Raw genomic sequence first — 21,905 nt, 5'->3', positions numbered from 1 at the left:
CCAGTGTTGAGTGTAGCTTAGGTTTGACCTCAGTTAAATTATTACACTCTTGCAGGCACTGTGCTAATGAAGCCCCTTCAAAAACAAGCTGAAAACACTTCAGGTTTTCTAAGTGTTTCAGTTGATGACATTAAACGCTCTGTTGACCCAAATTAACAAACTTTCCACTTTATTTTATGTCCCTCATCTACATCTACACCCTCAGGGGTAGGGGTGCAGTACAAGTCAATTCATAGACAGGTACAGTCTTCACAAAGTCTTAACTGGGGCTCATTAATGTACAACAAGATCTCTATGTGTAGTTATTTGAGGGCCAAAAACGTTTCCAAGCAGTAAAGGAACAACTGTGCCATTATTTCATCCACCATACAACAGCACAGATCCTGTAGCACTCATATCAGACATGCATGGACAACAATCTATGATTAAAAACGGGTTTAAGAAGATCAACACAACACAACAATCTCTGAACAGACACGTAACCTGTCCAGCCGTCGATCATATGCTGACTCCCACAGTGGCGCTCAGTTAGCTTTCTTTTTTAAAGATGTAAAAAGGTGTAAAAAAAAAAAACCAGACACACTGCCATCACCAGTGTATGAATGTGTGTGTGAATGACTGAATGTAGTGTAAAGCGCTTTGGGGTCCTTAGGGACTAAGTAAAGCGCTATACAAATGCAGGCCATTTACCATGTAAGGTCAGGAGAAGGCCTGTGTTTGACCAAAGAAAAACGATTCATTTCTCTTGTGGATTTTAAGGTTTTACTGGTTATTTAAGTTCAGTTAAGAAGATTTAATATATCTGACAGCTTTTAATGTGTATGTGTTTTCTGTAATGGTGTCACAGTGTTAGAAGCTGAGCTTTTGCTCAGTTTTTCCTCTCACAATGCAAATCAATCCATGTTTGAGTTGGCTGCAGGTCCAGATATACAGAGGTAGATTTGAGTAGAAGAGCTACATAAATATCAGTCAATTTCCAAATGTATGAATAAATATGATAATAATATATAATATAAATAAATTCTGTACCTAATTTTGACAGTTTTTTACTATTTAGCATGCATTGGATCACTAGCAAACCAGTCAGATATAGTTAGGGTTGGATTTTAACCAACAAGCCAAGTGTCAGAAACCTGAAGGAGTGGCATTTGAATCTGGTCTTTAAGTGGATGTTTTCCTTACAGTTCTTTTCATTATAATTTGTTTGGTTATACCAAAGTGGTGACAATTTTATATGACTGGTTACGTTTTAGTCTCGTAACCCGAGTCCTGCCTGTGCCTCTACACAGACCGCCAGCCTCCGGGTCGATATCAAGGGCTAAAGTCAGTTTCACTAGAGATTTAAGGCAAGTTTCCACAAATGTAAGACTATGTTTGCAACACCTCCAGGGACAAGAGAATAAAATAAGGAGCTTTTTTTGTTTCTAAGTGTAGTGATATTCGTGTCTGGAATTTTTTCCCATTGGTGTTATTTGCCCAGACTTTGTGATATCAACCTCTGAGACGGGGCCCTCTGCCCTCGGTTGAATGAATCTCCCTTGATGCGTGATAACTGCATGAAAAAAATCACAATTTCAACAGCAACACGTCAAACAACCACTAGGCCTCAAATGACTTTTGCATTCACTTCTCGCCATTTAACAGACATGTGAAAGTTCACTGATGAACAGGAGGCTGAATTGAAGGATACTTATGGATCATTATTTTGAGTGATTATTCACACAAGGCTTGTTGCAGAGGATTGGTCATCACGGCCATAATTATTCCCTGATTTATTCCCCAGTCATACTGTGAGATTGGATTTGTGGGTGACAAAGTGAGGAAGGCTTACAACGACTTTGGTGATCTCCTGAATTTTCCTTGCAATGTTCATCCAAGCTTAAAGTGGACCACACCAGCAGCTGTAGCTGAAAGCTTATACCAAACGATTTCACCAGTTTATGGATACAGCCACGCCATCTACTCCAGATATGGTTATGTATGGCTCCAAAAACCATCAACACTTAAGTCTCGTAGCTAAAGGAACCTATAGTAGGAAATATTACAAACCTCAGTATGTTTGAAACATGCTGGTCGGTATTCTCTTCGTCCGCATGGCTACTTGTTGCTTTCTGTTCCATTTGCCCGAACTGAACTTGGTAGAAGAGCTTTTGTCCATTTAGCACCCTCGGCCTGGAACAAACTGCAGAAGGAAGGGAAAATGACTGAATTCATTTCATTAAGTGCTTTTAAATCTAAACTACGAATCCTTGAGGCCAAGTCCATAACATGCAACTGTTTCAATTAGATTGATTGTCATTTTAACTGACTTTTTTATTTGAATTTTATTGAATTTTATTTTTATTTTATTTGTATTCTTTCACTTATTGTTGCATGTGTGTTGTTGCTGCCTGTGTTTGAGTAATTTCTGTAACTGTGAGACATCTGCTGCTGCCTATCTTGGCCAGGTCTCCCTTGAAAAAGAGGTTTTTAATCTCAATGGGATCTTCCTGGTTAAATAAAGGTTATCACACTGACACGAAGTATTCTTCATGCTGAACATGAATGTTGATGCGGTTTTTACTCTTCTGTTCACTGGACAAGTTTGCTTCCTTATTTGGGATTGGCACAAGAGAAACTAGTTTCAGTGTAATGAAAGAGCATTTTGTGCCATGAACAGGAAGTTGAAGTACGGATCATTATTTTGAGTGATAGGCACGATCAGTTCATTGCCTGTTTTGTTGCTTCATGTTGACAGTATAGTTTATGGCCAACCATATTCTCTCACCCCAACCGGTCACGGCAGATGGCCCCTCCCTGAGCCTGGTTCTGCCAGAGGTTTCTTCCTGTTAAAAGGGAGTTTTTCCTTCTCACTGTTGCCAAAGTGCTGCTCATAGGGATTCATTCTTTAAAAAATAAACATATGTGGCTGTCATTAAACTTCCATCTCAATGGTTGCTTATTCTCATGTATGTATGTTACCCATCACATTTATACCTGAGCATGTGTCATCCTTCAAAGCTCCCGTGGTTTTCTTCAGATCCTTCGCCACCGCTCCCAGATCAGCTGTCACTTCCTGTAAAGTTTCTCCTCCTTCGTATTGATGCCTTCGTCTACGTGCCTTTCCTCACAGGAATTTGTTATTGTGGGGAGTCCACATCGCACATGACATTTGACATCAGTCATCGAGCCCCCTCTCGCTCCCAGTGGAGAACATCTCACAGCTATAGGTAATGGGGCTGAGATGAGAGCTGAGAGTAGGAGAGGCAGCTCGTGTCTTTAATGGCTCCCTAAACGGCAGGTTCCTCATTTTAAAGAAGGCCTGTCGAGGATTTTATTTCGACTTGTCACTGTGAGACTAATTGATAGAGGAACGGTTTTCTTCTACTTCTACTGACATTTTCTAACAACCATTTTCCCCGCTGCCTTTTTTGAGGTATTATGGCTGAGAACTCTTATTATATAGGTCCATATTGCTTTGAGACTAGAATAATTTGATTATTTTTAAATATATGTCTGTAATCGTGGCGTCGGCAATCTTGGTTTCATGGCACTTGATGCACGGAGAACCCTGCAAGAGTGATTTAGTGTGTTTTTTGTGGTTCGTTTGTTTTAAATGAAATTATGGAGTTCATCAACATCTAATAAGCCATAGGAAAGCCTAAAGAAGTGAGGGGGTGTGTAAGAAAAGGAGAAAATGGGAGTAGGGAATTTGTTTTTGGTTTTCTTTCTTTGTAATGGCCTTCTTCTCCGGCCCATCAAAGACAACTTTGGACAGGAACATCTATTTACTGGGTGAACCTTCAAAATAGATTACTTTTTCTCTTTTTCCACAAACGCCAATTTCCAGGGCTGAAAAACGAAAGCCAGCTTTCAGACGTGTCAAAATCTGCAGTTCGTCTAATGGCCCCTTGAGGCTGTCAACAATTCGTACAGACTCCAGCGTTAAAATGCGAAACTTTATAGCCCTAAAAATCTACAGAATGGTTTTTGGGATCTATCCATACCCTTTCATAGATCATATTAAAAATCTGATATATTTTCTGTGTTCTATAGCGAGTACAGGGTTTATTATATTTTATTTATATTTTTATCTACATTTCACACAGCGTACTGGCATGTTCAGAATTTCCATATATATAGTATATATTTCTTTAAGTGCCTTTTCTGTTTTCTGTCTTGCAACAAGCCCTCTCAATGATTTTTGTGCTCTTGGTGCCTTTGGAAGCATTTTGATGGGATTAGCTGAACAATAACATGACCTGCTGGTTTTTATCACTCGGTTATCATCTGCATTAAGTCTGTGACTTACACTGACAGCCCAAACTAGCAGCCTAAACTTGTTAGCACTCTTTTGTGCCTGTGTAGTCGTTGCCTGCTCAAAAAAACAAGCATCACAAAGGCCAAAATACTAACGCTGAGCCTTTAAAGTATGGCGAGGAGGTGCTACACCTGAACGTCTACAGCGTCCGCTCCTTCCTCATTAACTGTTTTATGCTTCTTTTGTTTTCGCAGCTCTCCTATGGTTCCAGCTCACCAGCCCTGTCCAACCGCCAGCGTTTCCCGACATTCTTCCGCACGCACCCGTCAGCCACCCTTCACAACCCCACCAGGGTGCAGCTCTTCAAGAAGTGGAAGTGGACTCGTATCGCCACCATTCAGCAGACCACTGAAGTCTTCACTTCCGTCAGTACCTTTAATCTTCATCACTCTTTTGTCTTCAGCTCTCTCTTCTTGCTTGCTCACTCCTGGCTTTATGGCCTGAGCCTGGCTGCTTGCTTGCCAGCCTCTGAATGTTTGTTTATGAGCAGGCCAAGCTATACACCTTTAAGCAATCTCTCCTGGCGATTGATGGAGGATTTTTTTTAAAGTAATTTGTTGGAGTATTGCTTGTGAGAAATATTGATCTGGCAGGACACTCTCCTAGCCATAGCGATCGATACCAGCGTCACTTGGGTTGGTGGAGGTTAATGATTCTGCTCGCTCTTCCTTTCCTCCCGCTTCTCGCATTCTTCTTCTTTCCAGTCATGTCTTTGTCAAAAAATCTATTCTCTCCCATGCTGTCTTGTTGTTATTTATCATACATGCCCACAGTCTCCATCCCTCTCTTGGTGTTTCTCATGTACACTTCAGATTTATTTATTTCCCCCCCTCTGGACTTAGCTGCATTTCTTTTGTCTTTCTGTGTAATCTCAACCTGCCTTCTCTCTTCATCTCTCTGTTCGGCCGCCTCTCTAACCTCCTCTTCCTCCCCCCTCCCTGTCTGTCTTCGTCTGTCCTTCCCTTTCATGTGGCAGACTCTGGATGATCTGGAGCAGAGGGTGAAGGAGGCAGGCATCGAGATCAGCGTTCGCCAGAGTTTCCTCACCGACCCGGCTGTCGCTGTCAAGAACCTCAAGGTGCTTTGATTAAAAATTCACCTCAGCTGCTGGTCGTCTCGCTCCCCCCCTCCTCTCCCCCTCTCCTTTCTCCTCTGGCTCACAGCTGCACACGATGCCATTAGCATAGAGGCGATTTGATAGAGGAAATTAATGCGCCATGCTAATTAGCAGCTCCCGAACAGCAGCATGTGCCATCCTGTGAAGCGGCAAGACTTTGGCACATTGTGCTGCCACATCAGACTGCACTACTGAAGTTCTATTGTTGCTGCTGATGTAACTAAGCAATGTTTTGTTATGATTTGATGCAGCGCCAGGATGCTCGGATCATCGTGGGGCTCTTTTATGAGACCGAAGCACGGAAGGTGTTTTGTGAGGTTGGTACCTTTTCCCTGCTCAATTGATCCCAGAACGCCCAACCTGACTGGCTATTAGAAGAAATTGAGCTCTGTAATGGGCTCTTTGAATGTCTGAATGAACATCCTTGTTTGGCAGCGATACAACACGCTCAACTGGGAATAATTTATCTTTCTCTTCATCCTTCTGTGCTGCAGGTGTTCAAGGAGAAGCTCTACGGGAAGAAGCATGTGTGGTTCCTGATAGGCTGGTACGCAGACAACTGGTTTAAGATCAAAGACCCGGCCATCAACTGCACAGTCGAGAACATGACTGAGGCCGTGGAGGGTCACGTGACCACTGAGATCGTCATGCTGAATCCTGAAACTGTCCGTGGAGTCTCCAACATGGTGGGAATGCAAATCGCTCCTCTATTTAATGCATTAAAGAGATTAGTTGTATTAATCAGGGAAAACATGTGTAGCTTGATCGACAAATAATGAGTGTTGGTAACTGGATTACAGAGAAAACATCGCAATTCAAAGTAATTAAGGCAATTTGATTGAACGATGGTGTTTAATGAGCTTATAATGACATTAAATAGAGCTCACCTGTTCTTTGTCCAGCACTTTGGGGATCCGGTAACACATACAATGCTTTGGTTCATGTCTACAAACTGATGACATTCCCATCAGCCTCGCCTGTGCTTTTGTTGATTAGCAAAAACACAGATTTATACTTCTTGGCTGCCACCAACTTCTTTGAAATGTTTCAATATTCATATTTAAAGTATTGAAACTTGATAAATTTCCAGCCAATTTTCCAGCTTTGTGGTTTGTGGCAAATGCCAGATATAGCAGCGATTCAGCTATAGATAGTAACAGCTGTCAGGAGACGGCTCCCGACAGCTCTGATGGAGTTCGGGACATGACCTTGGTGCAGTTGCTGTAACAGATTATTGAATTGTAAAACCTTAACTCTAACTGTGTGACAACTCACCTGCATGAGTTCCAGAAAAGTAGATTGTGATTAAGCGTAAGGTCCTCACAAATCCTGTCTGTGTTGGGAAAAGGCCTAATTCATAGTTATGAATATTTAATGAAGTTAGCGCTGTTGTGCCGTGCGCACAAATGTGTGTAAATCTGCACAACTCCGATGCTTTGGAAACGTGCAGGTATTTAATGAAGTCAAACAGCTGGAAGCTGGAAGGGCGCTTTGAGGCTTAATATTATTTGGCATGTTTGTTTGGGCAGCGTGAGAGAGTGCAAGAGTGAAGTCAAAAGTGCCAGAACTGTGAGAGTTGGCAAACCTGCATAAAAATGTAATAGAAAAGGAAAGATTTTTATTTTTAATCTCTTTTCCTTTCCTACACTCATAAGGCAGATTCAGGATGCTCTGCTCCTTTGCGAGACGTGGTCCAGATCAGATGGGTGCAGTACGCACCAGGTGTCAAAACCAGCTGTACCAAAAATCGGGGAATGTAGAACTGTTGAAAACATAACACGAGGGAGCGTCACTTCACTCATGCCACGCCCGTCTCCTCGGAAATCTGTGCGTGCAGACAGATCTCGACACTCGCATCTGCTTCCTGGCACGACAGCTGAGGTTTTAAGACAGACGGGTGTGCAGAATGTTCTTTTTGTCTGGGCTCTAAAACAAAACCACCGCTAACATCAAGTAATATTTCATCTTAAAGTTAGCTGGAGGAGCTGTAGCTGGAGGATTTGTTGCAGACTGTGTATTAAAGTGGGGATAATGATGTAAGTGTACACGGCCACGGCAAACAGCGCATGTGGGAGGGTTAACTCACGTGTACAGTACAGATGTGCGCCTGATGTGAAGCGCCCTAAAAAAGTCCAGGCACATTCATTTTTCCTTCTTTTTTTCCTCAGTTCAATACCTTCATATCATTTTGTGACGTCCCCAGTTTGCACATAACCACATCTTTCACCTGACTTTACATTTGTGAGTGAGGTCCACATACCTACATGGTGCGAGATAAATGGGCAGTCAAAGCCCCAACAAGTTCTGCTTTGAACGGCACGCAATAATGAAAGTCTTTTTGCCATTGTGACAAACAATCATCAGAAACTCGCAGTGCATGACGCGTTGCCCACTTCTCTGTTCATTGGTCACAGTTTAAGGTTGCCCTGTTCCCAAAGTATTTCCAAACTGACTCTACTGGAAATCGCTGGGTCACAAATGCCATCATTACAACTATATCACCACAGTTGTTCTTGCTGGCCTAAATGTTCCCTCTGCTGGACTACAGCATTGCATTTTATAATTTTGAAATGCTGTTAACGTCTCATTTTTATAAAAAATATATATAGAAAACAGCCTAAAAGAGCTGCTAGTTGTTTGTGGTCTCTGTATGCTCCTCTTTTCTCTCTTCTCTTCCCGTCACCCCACCACCACCAGTCGCAGCAGATGGCTGCTCCTCGCTGAGCCTGGAGGTCTCTTCCTGTTAAAAGGGAGCCGTTCCTTCCCTCCATCACTGTGTCAATAAAACTCAATGGAGAAAAAGACTTTTAAAAAAATGAAAAGGACCAAACAAGTGGTACTGATATCAGTCGGTTTGTGCTCTGTTCTACTAATTGGAGTCTGTCTCTTTCCTTGAATTAACAGTGTATGCATAATATAATCAAATCGAACCACACCTGAAATCTTTACCTGGAGATGCACTTAGTGCTCTTTAAAGGCACTTCCTCTGTTTAAATATAGTTCACACCTGTCAACACAATTTGAACACAACCAGCGTGACTTAATGTCCAAAAATCCTGGGCATGGTGTTTAAGCAATGTTAACTGAAGTTGGTCTATGGCCAGGACTTAGTGTGACGTAATGTCATTTTCCTGTAATGCTGCTGTGAGTCAACCAGGAAAGTCATTAAGAGGTGGCCCGGGAAAAGGCGAAGCTTCCTGAGGAAAAACGGGAAAGATTAGAAGAAATATTGGAAGTGAAAACAGCAGCTGCACTCATCTGAAAACATTCACGTTTTAGTTAAAATATGCAGAGAGTAATTACAAAAAGTATTTTATTAATGAAATTAAAGCGATTAAAGCATTTTTGGCTCTTTTTTTAATTGCTTTAAATGTAATTTAATTTGCTCGCACCGCAGCTTCAGGCGATCGCTTGTAAATAAACAGCTGTGATGACTTCCTCCTGTCCTGTTGATGTGTATTCTGAGCCGTCATTCATTCACTGTTGCCAGGTTTCAGCTCTTATATATCTGGATCCTCGTGAGGCACGAGTTATTTCAGGAACGGCTGGCATGTTAAGAACAATAAAGTCATAGCTTCAGTGAACTTTGCATGACCTGAATCGATAATGTGTTTGCTAAACTGCTGAGAATGCCTGGGAGTTTATGCATTTAAATTATCAGCAGCTCGCTTTTTCTCATTTTTGTCCGACGCTCATTTAGCTTCTCAGGTGCAGTCGCTCTCCTCTGTTTACCTGCTCTAATCCTCTTACGCCGTCTCTTCTTCTCTCCCTTTTCCCTTTTTTCTTCGACCTTCTCCGACTCTGCCGGTCTGTCGTGGATCATCCCGTCATTCTTCTTGTTTACCCATCTCTCCTTTACCATTTCCTCATCCTGCCTTTTCTCACCACCACCCTCCCCTCCATCCCTTCCTCCTTCCCTTGCACTTCATCAGCAGCTGTTGTTTATATTCATACAGCACCTGCCACTACCTGCTGCTTTAGCTGTTGACGAGTGCTGCTCAACGGGCGATAAGAATTACAGCCAGAACTCCTGCTCCCTGTCCGTCTATTCAAATTCAATTTCTAAGTTTGAAATTGGCATAGCACTCTTAGATAGAGCACTCAGATTAAACTACTATGCCAATACTGCAGGGTCTGCAAAGCACATTGTCAGCTAGTTTTCAGAAGGCAGTGGCAGATTTAAATGCCAAATGCCAAGGTGGAATTTCAATTAGATGAATTTGACATAAGTGAATTGGAGTGCGTGTAGGCCTAATTGGCCTCAAAGAATCCACAGAGACACAATGATGAATGGTAGCAATAATTTCCCATTGCGCGTGTATCCAGGCTTTCAGCGGGAGATAATTTTGATTGGTGTTTAATCACAAAATGAGTTCTAAACTCAAATGCTTGTGAGAAAAGGAAAAAGTTGGCCTGTCTTAAGATTACTGTAAGAGTGTAGCAAAGCAATAAAGATGCCTGGGGATCAACCGCAACCAAAGAAAGAGATGTGACAGATATGTGTGATACAGTTAACGATCAGCTTCCTCACCAAAGGTTAGATGAGACGACTAACAGGGCACGTAAATGAATATGAGGATGGAGATTTTCTTTTTTCTTTGTACAATAACTTTCAATAAATAAAAATGTTACTTTCCCACTATGAATCTCTTCCGAGTTGCAGTTGCTTAATTACGTGGAGTCGGGTGGAATTTAGTTTCTTTTGAAGTCGCTTTATTTTTGATCCTTCGTTAAGGGCTCTGTTCCAGAGAGCAGGTTTCATGAAGATTCAGTTTTTTAACCCTGAGATGAAGCTCCGGGGTTTCTGTTCCAGAAAGAGAGCTAAGTTAAACTTTAAGTCGGTTACCATGGTAACTGACTCTGTGAACCTCATCGGCTTGCCTGGTTTCTTCAGCGAGCTCTGAGTTTCTCTGTGACTCCTCCCCTCCTGAGCAGGAGGGGACAGCTGGTTCCCACCTCAACCAGATTTTTGTACTTTTTTTCTTGTACATTTCCCACCGGCCACCTTTCTTTTTCTTCTCACATCCACTCATTCCTGCGTATTATTTTTAACGACTGATCAAGTTTAATGATTCCCAGGCTTCCGGGAAAAGGTGCTGGAGCTCCTGATGGGTTGTCTATCACTGCAAAGGAAGTGATTTTTGGTACCAGAAGCTTTCTATGAGCTTTTTATTCGTTTTTTTTTTTTTTTTTTTTTAATTTATGTGATTTGTAAATGGTCAATACTTGGACCATGAAATCTTGGAATTAATGGTAAATGGCCTGCATTTGTATAGCGCTTTTCTAGTCCCTAAGGACCCCAAAGCGCTTTACACTACATTCAGTCATTCACCCATTCACACACAATATGCAGATATTCTGAGTAGACAGAATATCTGCATATTCTGTCTACTCAAGTACCCTGGAGGCTAAATCACCAGACTAGCACATGATAAGCTTAGATGGGCATACATTTGCATAAATAGGGAAAACACAAGTAAAATCTTGTTTGATAAATCCAAACATGTTTTTCAGGGAGTTCTGTGTTTCATAAGTCTTTAGAAACACATAGCGGTTAGCTTAGCCGACACAGCTCTGAATGCCAGAAGGCTATTCTGTTTAGAAAAGTAAAAGATCAATTATTTAGGGTCCTGTCCACATGAGGGGTATTGAAAGGGTCCAAGTGCCCCTATGCCCAGCTCTACTGCCCCTCAAAAGCCCCTCTGGCTCGCCCAAGTACCCTCTAGCCAGCACAAGAGGCCCTATGGTTAGCACAGATGCTAATCCTGTGTGATCCTAAAGCATAACTCCACCATTAAAGTGGGGCCCACTCCTGACATGCTGCTATTTGCTATGCACCCTTCCTCTTGTTAGCATATATTTTGGCAGACAGATATAGTTCAGGTTGGCTGCACATAGAAGGAGCTTTTTTTATTTCATCATGGTAGAAGCAGTATTTATTTATTCTGAACCAAATTTATTTTTAACACTCCAATCTCCACCAAGTTCAGCTTGTCGCAGAGAGACGGTTTCTGACTCTGAAGCCGCTCACTTTTTTCCTCGGTTTATTTGAAGTAGGAACAAGTGTTTACTACAGGAGAGTAAAAATAAATCCTAAATCAAATACACACATTATAGTGAATACCAGAAATGACTTCCAAAGATCTGAGGGTCGATTCATTTGTTGGCTCTTCAAGTTTTTTGCTTTAGTTATGTGAATATCTATCAACACAAATAAAAAATGAGTCAATGTAAACCTTCTTTGCAGTGTTGCATTTCTTGGCTCTTTGATGTCCTCTCTGTCTTCTTTTTCTCAGACATCACAGGAGTTTCTCGCCGCCTTGATGTCTCGTCTGGGAGGGAAGAACCCCGAGGAGACCGGCGGGTTTCAGGAGGCCCCTCTAGCCTACGATGCAGTGTGGGCGCTGGCACTAGCCCTTAATAAGACTGTGGCACCGCTGAAGGCTAAGGGCCGACGTCTGGAGGATTTCAACTATAACAACCACGACATCACGTCCGAGATTTACAGGGCCCTCAACACGAGCTCCTTTGAAGGCGTCTCGGTAAGTGCCCTATGACAGCTGGGATAGGCTCCAGCGCCCCCCGCGACCCTGAGAAGGATAAGCGAATGGACGGATGGTTCAAACTATGCAAAATCAAATAATATATAAGTAAATACCCCTTTTTTGACTAGAAACACAGCAATAACTTTCATACATTCACCAGTAACTTCACGTTTTTGTCATTTTCTTCTGATTATCGTCCCTCACGTTTTGCACCGCTCAGTCCTGAGCCAGCTTCAGCTGCTAACAAAAACTAGCCAGCATTTGCACATCACCTGAAATTCAGAATTCATTTAAAAATCTTAAAATGACATGTGGCCTCTACACGGCCAGGCTCACATAGGCTCTTACAGAGCAAGTCTGCTGAGAACTCATTCCAGCGATCGACCTCTCTGATCAACTGTTCCACGCTCTTCTTTGAAAGGTGACCGCGCTTTTGAGGCAGTAGCTCCTAAAATTGGAACAGCCTCCCTCTGCCCATCAGCTGCTGAAAACTCATTTTTACAGCTTATTTCCTGAATCACTCACCAGTTACTTTTGCTTATTGCTTATAAAAGAGCGTATGTTTGACTGTGGGATATGTAGATTTCTCTAATTTACTTCTTTAATTTGTGTTTGTTTGTTTTTTTTATCCAAACTGTGAAGCACTTTGCAGCTGTGTGGTTCCTGTTACGAAAACAACAGATATATGAATTTACAGGATACATCAAATTATTTTACATTAACTTTGTCAAAAGGCATTTTATGTCACTGAAGAAATGACACTGAATAATAATAATAATCATAATAATAATAATAATAAAAACCAGTTATAAAAGTATGGAAGTGGGGATAAAATAAAAGCCATGCACAGTCTCGTGTCATTGGGTATAATCTATTGCAGTCCAGTGCAGCTGCTCCACCAGATGCCCAACGAGTTTCCAATCACTGAGCATTAAAAATGAATTTGAATATTGTGATTTTTCCACTTTGCATCTTGGAGACGTCTGCCAGCACATTGTGCACCCCACAAAAATGGACACCTTCCATGCTGTGTTCCAGTTAACACTGGGCACTGATTGGAAGGGACAGTTCACCCCGAAATGTCATTTACATATTTTTGCTCTGCCGTGTAGTTCAGTTTAATCCTCTAGATTGATTTGGTGTGAGATGCCCACAACTATCACCGCACAATCTTTCTGCTGTCTGTCATTCTGCTGGAAAACATCCTATTAAACAGTCAGAAGCATGAGCATCTAAGAACACGTAGTTGCATGCATCCTTCTGCATAGTGATTACTTTGGTTCCTACAATTGCATAAATTGAAATTGCTTTAAAGTTTGTGGATGTTTTTGTGGATGGGTATGACTTCTGGAAAGAGACATTGCTGCTCAGTTAAATTGTATTTTTTGATGTTTTGAACACCAAGGCGAGCGCAATTTACTCCATTATATCTGAAAGGGAGAGAGAGCCAATGCCTCAAAACTGGACAACTCGCACAAAAACAGTCTGGATGGATACATAGCACAACGGGCTAGGGAAACATGTAAATATGTATGGTGCATGATCACAGAGAAGCTGTGAGGGTCTGTTTTGAGAGACAATCACGTGCTCATGTGGGCAGCTCTGTGCTGGATGATCTGATATCCTCGTGTTGGTGTTGTTCCCAGACCATCATGAAAATGTTGTTCCAGGTTCAACATTGCAAGTGACCAATCACATTGTTGTGACGTTATTCTTTTGCGCGCCAAGCCATTCGTGCATTTATGAAATTCCAATGTTGCAAGGACAATATCAATTCTGCTTACTGTTTATTAAAGGGTTACGGTTAGGGTCAGGGTCCGTTGATCGGCGGACAGAGGCGGTTTCACGCAGCTTTAGAACAGTTTTTTGTTTTACGCCGCTTTTTCCCGAAGTCGCAAAAGTATGACGTCACAACATTCTGATTGGTCACTTGCAATGTTGATCCTGGAACAACATTTAGTATGATGATCTGGGAACAACACCAACACGAGGATATCAGATCAACCGTTCTGTGCTAGCAGACAAACCACTAAGGAGAGTCGCCTTTGAACTTAGTCTGAAACCTGGAATTTGACAGATGTTGGCTGTCTTTAGCTTGCAGAGATCATGCTTACTTACTTCTTCTAAATTCATTTGTGCTACAGAGCTCTTGTTATGTCTTGTGCCTTTTTTAGTTACACAGTTTGGTTTATTTTGAGCCAAGCTAATAGAAAGATGCACAAGCACATTGCTGTCTGGGTCCTTTGTTGCCGCCACAGACATCCGACAGTCTGGCAGTTGCCCTTGAGAGACGGGCGTTATGGTCAAAAACACCTGCAGCTCTGCTTCAACTATTACTTCTAACTACCCTGAAAGATATGCAGGCCACCATTTCTGTCTCAACACAAGTTCAAGAAACAGATTATATGAAGAATATATATCATATCTGCACCCACTCCCCGCCGCTCCTCCTTTGATGCAGTGTCTCACTAAATCGATCTGTTGTCATTGATGGCTGAGCTCTTCTGTATGCTGTTCCGCTCTACATCATATAGCGCTAAATGTACTGTACATTACTACGTGAAGATATAACAATCATTATTTGTCTGCAGCGGCGCTGAACTGAACTTTACCGGTTGCCTGGTTTAAAAGCTGTTTGCATTTCTTGCCCATTTTTCTTCATCTCCGGTCTGTGAGCTGCAGGAGTGGTGTTAATCTCAGCAACCATTGGCAAAAAAAAGAATAATAACAAGTAATATTCCCTGAAATCCAGAATTATGTAGTTAAAAATGAGGCTTTTTATTTGCAATAATGTCAAGTTTCTGCTTTTTGAATGTGTCTCAGGGCCAGGTGGTGTTTGACGCCCAGGGATCCAGGATGGCAATGACTCTTATCGAGCAACTGCAAGGTAAAGCGCTTCTACGCTGTCCTCCCACGTTCAATTATAGTTGCAGAATCTGGACTGAATAATAAATGTCACTCATTGAAGAAAATCATTGCTCAATTTATTCAATGATGCATTGATTGCTGCTTTCAGCGCAGTCCGGAGAAAAGGCTCAGTTTAAGGGGCCCTTTAACTGCACATGTGAACGAGCTGGGTGCAGTGCGGTGTTGACTCGAAGCTTCACTCTAATTGGGCACCAGCCTTCGTTTTAAGCTGTTTCTGGAAATGGCATCCTATTTGTCACCAGTGACTTAATGAGTTTCCCTGCATGGGATAAGGTTGAGGATTATTTTCTACCTCTGTTCTCTTTGGCGTCCTAACGGATGAGAATTTATAATCCTGCCCCTTTCCCCTCGCATTCGGTCTCATATTTCCTGTTGTGGTGTCGGGGTAATTTGACATCCACAATGAGACGACCTGACTCGAATCCCTGAATCACTGTGGGACCTCATCAGTATTCCTGGTCAAGACTGCCACATAAGCGCCTTTTTTTCCCTCTCTTTCTTTTCTCCTTCCACTCCCCTTGGTGCTTCTTTGTTTGTCCACCTTTTCATCCGTCGATTCTTTTGCGTATTCATTATGTGCCTTTTCTTTCTGTATTCACATATTGCACTGCCTAAACGGCAGCGGTATAAATATCAATGTTTATCAGCTCTCTCGAGGAGCAAATTAATTACAGAAGCAATGCTAATTAAACTTCATACCTTTCTTGCTTTCTTGTCTCTGCTTCTCAAACATGTAGGAGGCAGTTATAAGAAGATTGGTTACTATGACAGCTCTCAAGGGAACCTCTCCTGGTTTGGCAATGATGTTTGGATAGGTAAGATGGATTTTACGGCACCGATCGCTCAGCTTCCTGTGTCTGTATTTGTGTCCTGTGTCATGCCGTGAGTCAGCCGGGTTACATGTTTGTGCTTTGACTTCAGACCTCCGCTGCGTGGCTTAATTTAGCCTCCTTTACTGTCTAAATGATGTATAATCACGGTGGATTTTTTTGTAACCACTTGTTTAGATGAAGCTAGTTATTTGGATTCTGACGCTCGCCCTCAAATTAGCCGGCTGCGCACTCACTGTCCAACATGTGTTAAAAGTGTTGGCGCAGCACATGCACTGTAATCAAACAGGCCGGCGTCCTACTGTGAGTTAGCCTGTTTTTCTTAACCTATTTGTTTCCATGCTGGCAAACTGGCACCATTAAAAGTAAACCAAAGTGGCTTTTCACAGTTACTGCTATTGATGTATGATATTTGTCACTGAATTAAATACATGCCTGAAAAAAATTCAGTTTTAATCCAAGTTTTGGAGTAACAGGGGCATCTGTTCTCTGATTTTAAACCCTTCAGTCGAAGCGCTTTTAAATTTACAAGTTATAAAACACCCCAAATTAAACCAGTGATGACTCCACAGCAAACCATGGTAAGCTGATCTGCTGAGACCTGCAAGTTGACATTTCTTATTCTCGCCTAATCAAAACTGTAAATGAGAGAATAAATAAACCGCCATCAGTCAGAGATGGGACTACAACAACCCATTTTAATAATGTTAGTTGCAGGTGGCCTTGACAGCGTGTGCACTGCGCTCAGAAACCTCCAAAAAACTGTCAGCAGGTTGTAATTGCCTGGTCCAGTAACAGAGACCTTCAGTAATGAAGTGGCCTTGGCATGCATTGCAGGAGATGTTATTATATTATGTGGGCCAGTTTTCAGAACACACCTCATATCTGTCTAATAAGTTAAGGCTCTGTTTGGCATGAGGCAACCAAATGTGGCCCATTTAAAAAAAAAAAAAAAAACACACACACACACACAACCAAATTGTGCAATAAATTTTCTTGTATATAGAAACTTTTACAGTAATGCATGCACTGTGCACTCAAACATATGCAGTTGTAGAATAATAACATGTACACATTCTGCTTTAAAGAGCAATGCTAATCCAGTAAACCACAACAATACAACCTCTGACAGTAAGAGGGAATAAACTTGATTTTCTTGTTCCAGTGCAATGTTCTCCTAGGAAAACTTCAGGCACTCGTGGGGTTTTTCATTTAGAAATATAATAAATCTAAAGATTTTTGCAGACCCTGCGGTGGCATTATCCTCCCCGCAGCGTGACAGTGTGCCACGCCACACCACCCCACAAAAACAGCTTGAAAAGGCTCAAAGATCACATCACAGATCCCAAGGTGTTGACCTAGCTTCCAAACTCCCCAAATCCGATTAAGCATCCCAAAACAACCTTGCTACCCATAAACCCCAAAGGCACTGCCGCCATTTTCCTGGTATCAGAAACCACAGGCGTCCCATGTGAGTGCCCCTTTGGGTCAGGTTTTTTTTTTTTATAACATAAGGAGGACCTAAACAAGATTAGCACATGCATTGGAGCTTTTGTGTGTGAGCAGAGTAGCAGTGGAGGTCTACACAATATTAACAAGAAAATGCTGTGGAAGTTGCACAGCAGTCTCTCCACTTAATAATTTTTGTGATTAATATTTTTCTGATGAAGAATTAAAGGGTGCCACCTTAGTGCTGAATTGGACCGAGTTACTGAAAACTAAAACTGTGAAAATATGCACTTTTCCAGTTTGATGTACATATAGTTCAGTTTGACAGTTTAATTTATGGGATGCTGTAGCGACGGTCCTCCGGGCCTTATTTCAACATTTTGTCCTTGCTGACACTCAGAGCTCCAAGCTCGTGTAATCCCTGGAGGTGGAAGAGTTTTAGCCGATAAAAGAGGGAGGATGGATTTTTTTAAAGTTAATTGCTGCAGTCCGGTGCGAGGGGTTTCACAGTGCTGCAATGGCCTCCATACACTGTGCATCGCAGCTCAGTTGTTCATCTCTTTGCCTGAGCTTAGCTTAGCTTGCCTCGCTAACCAACCAAGTTTTTTTTTTTTTTTTTTTTTTTACATCTTTCTTCTGCATAAAGAAGCTCGAACTCAAGCCAAAAAGCCCGAACCTGTGCTTTAACTCCTGCTGCCCATACTTGAGTTTACTGTGAAAACCTATTAGCGATGATTTGCCTCAGACACCAAGACGAGTACTCTGGATGTTTACTGGCCCGTCTCTCCCTGAGGAGGTGACATACTTGTGCCTGGACAGAGTGTGCCACTAATCAATCCTGCACGCCAAGGCAGCCCACAGAGGGACGCCTTTTTTTAGGCTTTTAAGGAAATGATCTGTTGCCAGGGCTTAACTGAACCCAGAAGAGGTAAAGTTTCCAGGTCAGTATCAGCATCCAGGGACAGGTGACCTGTTTGCTTGTAGGCGACATGTTTTTCCATCAGGCCGGCTTCCAGCTCTTTAGTTTGGCTTGTTGCAACGTGACAGGCTTGATGTCAGTCTAGTTAGAAGCCGCTGATGTGAAACTGACATGTTGTCCAGAGTGTCAGAGGTGAGTTTTGTTTGCTTTTTTAAATGAGCTTCTTCTTTTCTGTTTACCAAATAAAGACACATCCAGCTGACATCTACTTGTTGAGAGGAAATGAGTAATTTCCTGCTTTCTGGAGCTGACTCAGTTCGGGGAAGTTTTCTTCTTGACAGCTGGGGTGGAGGGGATGGGGGAAGGGCGTGCTTGATGTACTGACAGGGTGGAGTAAACAGCGCGGTTTTTAACTTAACCCCTGCGCTTGTTTTCCTTTGTGTTTACCACGCCCCTCCTCGCGTCGCTTTCTCACTCTCTGCACGGTCGCCCTAACAACCACTTTTTAGCTCAGCTCTTGTTCTGATCGCTGTGGCAACTGTTACAGAGCTGGGTCTCCATGGCAACTTCCCGTCCTGATTCCCTGATCAAGGACGGAGGAGGGCTTGGATGCTGCAAACACGCTGACTGAATGGACAGTTGACACATATACGCCGTGCACCTACTCAGAGCTGTAATTACTACGACTGTACATTCATTCAGACACGTACATGGCTTTCCACATTCTGGAATTTTAAATATTCCATATTTAAAGTTGACCTTTTATGGTCATTTTCAGGCCTATGGCTTTACTTAGAATCTACTGCAGCACTAATTCATCGCAATCCTTACTCATCTCATACTGGAGATGAATAAGGATCATGCACTGAAATCTGAAACAAGCTTCTGCGAGGTGACCGTATTAGGGATATATGCTCTCAGTGACATCATACAGAGCCAAGCGTAGAAAAAGTGTGTGAAACGGAGCATCAATCTGAAGTGTTAGCTTTTCACCTCAGAGATTATGTGGGAAATTACAACAGTTCCACTTCAAAAAAAATATTATAATTATAGCTATAGGAGCTGCAGTAAGCTCAGTTCTTTCTTACACCCCTGCCAGATCTTTTTTGTTTTCAAGCTTGTGGTCTTCAGTTTTTAGCAAGGTCATTCTAGAGTCTCCCAACCCCACAGTCATCATGGGAGGAGTATTTTAATTATAAAGTGTGTTGGATATTTACTGTCTATAACAGAAATATGTGAAGGTGTGTTGAGGTGTCGAGGGAAAAGCAGCTGGGTGAATGTAGAGTTGCTAAAGCATTCTGAGCCTTGCAAACCAAAAATAAAAATTTAAAACAAAGGAAGTGCAAAGATGATGTAACTACTGTAATATTCTCTCTTTGTGAAACTTTAACAAGCCGGCAGCGAAGCTGGCAGCGTATGGCACGTGTCATACTTCCATATATCACAAAAACACAGCTGCACTTCACACATAGTGAGTGTAACATGTACAGCATTGGTGATGTATGTTTGGTTTCAAATGACAAAATTGGACAGAAACTGTGCGCTTTATCAGATTGTGCCTTTAGGAAACACGGACAGAGAGAAAATATTTCTGAATTTTTCACATCCATGTTCTCTTGACTCGTATAAATTGGTGATGCTTCTTTTTAAAGAAGCAACGATGGCAGATTAATTCATTTGCAGATTATTTACTGACTTGAATGATTCATTATTCAACAAGTATACTGTTTCATGTTGCACTGCAAATCTGTGCATTCAAGATGTAAAGTACATGTTTAACATTTTTACTTGATTATGAGAACAGATGATGTTTTTCCTTTCAAACTACTAAACTGTTTATCTGTTAAGGACTAAATGTTGCACTGTTTCAACAGACTTTAGGCTCTTCAGTGCTTTTGTGCAGAATTTTTGTCGCCACCATCAAATCTGTTGCTAGGAGTTGCTTAAAGGTCATCATCCGATATTGGGTACATATGAACAGAAGCATCAGTGATCCCGTTTATTTTAAATTTCCCTTTAATGTGTCTGTTGTGGCTTTGTGAGTCACGCTGTTTTGGAGGGGATTTCTTATTTAACAGTGTTGCATTTTGTTTGTGTTGAAGATACAAATTTCTATTCAGTTTTTACTTTACCACATGAATAGACTGTTGGTCCTGCTGGATTTGATCCATGTGGAGAGTAATTTTGCCAGTGGAGATCTTAATCAGAAGTCTACACATAAATTTAGCTGAACTTGTGTAATCACATGAAGATTAATTGAGGAATATGGATGGACTGCAGGTATCCTGAATGAAGATCCCTAATGTCCCAGTTTCTCCTCATCCTTTCATCTCACTCAAGCACACAGTTTGATTGATGTACAAATCAGTCAGGACCACTATAGTCAAAATAAGATGTTTGTTTCCATCTGCTGTAAATTATGTTTGACTAAATGTCTGCGAGAACATCAGCGCAGAGCAGAGGAGGCATCAGTAACATCAGATGTGACGGTGATTAAGAGGAGCTTGTAGACTCACAGCAGCTGTAGACCTTATGTGAAATTAGCCTGTTGGATGTGTAGACGGGTATCAGCTGTGTAATCAGCTTATGTGGGCTGGTATTGAGATCAGATCTCTGCGGGCCGACTGATCAATTGTGTTAAAGAGAGAGCTGAACCTGAACGTTAAACTTTTGATTTTGTGATCGATTTACACTCCTACCCTCACCCACGGCCACGAGCTGTGTGTAGTGACCAATGAAAAAAAGAAGCAGGTACAAGCTGAGGAAATGAGCTTCCTATAGAAGCTTGTTTAGAGTGAGAAGCTCAGTCGTTTAATGAAGACACTCCTCCATTAAAAGGAGCCAGATTCGTTGGCTTAAGCATCCTGCTGTGGTTCCTCCTTGGCACTTTGTAGTGTAGAGGTGACTCGGGCATGTCTAAGTGAGGTGAAAGATTATGTGTCCGGGCTGGCTTGAGGCCACCTTATTATCTCCATGGCCGACTGAGTAGATTGATTTCTAACTACTTAAAAAAACAAAACCCTTTATTTCCTCTGGTTTTCCTGCCATACCTCTTTAATTTAACTTGGCACACTGTCTTATATTGTCATTCTACTGTCAGATGTCACCAGACACGAGCTGGCTATGTGACTGCAGTGACAAGCATCTAAACACAGCATGATTGGCTCTCTGACACTCTGCGACCCCCAAGGGGACGACACTCTGACACTTCCCTCTGACATCTGACACATCAGCTTCATGCAGCGCTGACACTCCCGCCCTGTTTCCTCTCTGACATGAACACACACACCGTCTCCCTCTGTTTTTCTCTCTCTGTGTGTGCCTAAATGCACCCTGGCACTCGTACGCGGCCTCTTCACTATGTTCTCTCATACTTACTCTATCGATCTGCATGCATGTGAATAATTAGACTTAAATTCGCATAAGCATCCTCACACACACACGCTAACACACATCTGCAGGCAGTCTCGGATTTAGGCAGACAGATAGTCAGAGGCTGTTGAGTGTAAAACGAGGCTCCCTGTCCATCTGCCCCTCTTTGAACTCTCCTCACAGAGGAATTCTTCTGGTTTAAAGCTACACAAGCATGAATAATTTGGTCGTTGGTCCACTCGATAAAACTCTAAAGCTTCAACTCTTAATTAACAAAGTTGTCTTCTTGCTCAGTACATTACTTTACAGTATGGTAATTACTGAAACACACATTCAAGCACAAATCGGTGGTTCGTGGCTGTGTGTTTCACAGCATGCTGTTCAACCGTGTCAGAAATTAAAAGCGTTACTAGTTGTTCCAAAGGGCAGAAATCACTGTCATAAG

General features: G+C 42.1%; 1 protein-coding gene across 2 annotated transcripts in view; it reads left to right on the top strand.

The window, feature by feature from the left end:
- The window catches only part of gabbr1a (gamma-aminobutyric acid (GABA) B receptor, 1a), a 132,993-nt gene that overhangs the window by 67,856 nt on the left and 43,232 nt on the right, over positions 1 to 21,905 (top strand). For both annotated transcript variants that reach the window (XM_085472344.1, XM_085472345.1), the window contains 7 exons: positions 4,495 to 4,665; positions 5,277 to 5,378; positions 5,669 to 5,734; positions 5,912 to 6,103; positions 11,714 to 11,959; positions 14,786 to 14,849; positions 15,628 to 15,705. In XM_085472344.1, the coding sequence (XP_085328470.1) occupies positions 4,495 to 4,665; positions 5,277 to 5,378; positions 5,669 to 5,734; positions 5,912 to 6,103; positions 11,714 to 11,959; positions 14,786 to 14,849; positions 15,628 to 15,705 (919 nt within the window). The remainder of the gene's footprint in view (positions 1 to 4,494; positions 4,666 to 5,276; positions 5,379 to 5,668; positions 5,735 to 5,911; positions 6,104 to 11,713; positions 11,960 to 14,785; positions 14,850 to 15,627; positions 15,706 to 21,905) is intronic.

This window comes from Copadichromis virginalis, linkage group LG11, assembly GCF_057382275.1.
Source record: "Copadichromis virginalis isolate Kocher_CV1m ecotype Utaka linkage group LG11, C_Virginalis_male_GT1.1, whole genome shotgun sequence".
Taxonomy (NCBI): domain Eukaryota; kingdom Metazoa; phylum Chordata; class Actinopteri; order Cichliformes; family Cichlidae; genus Copadichromis; species Copadichromis virginalis.
The sequence above is the reverse complement of the archived record's forward strand: the minus strand, read 5'-3'. Positions and strand labels throughout refer to the sequence as shown.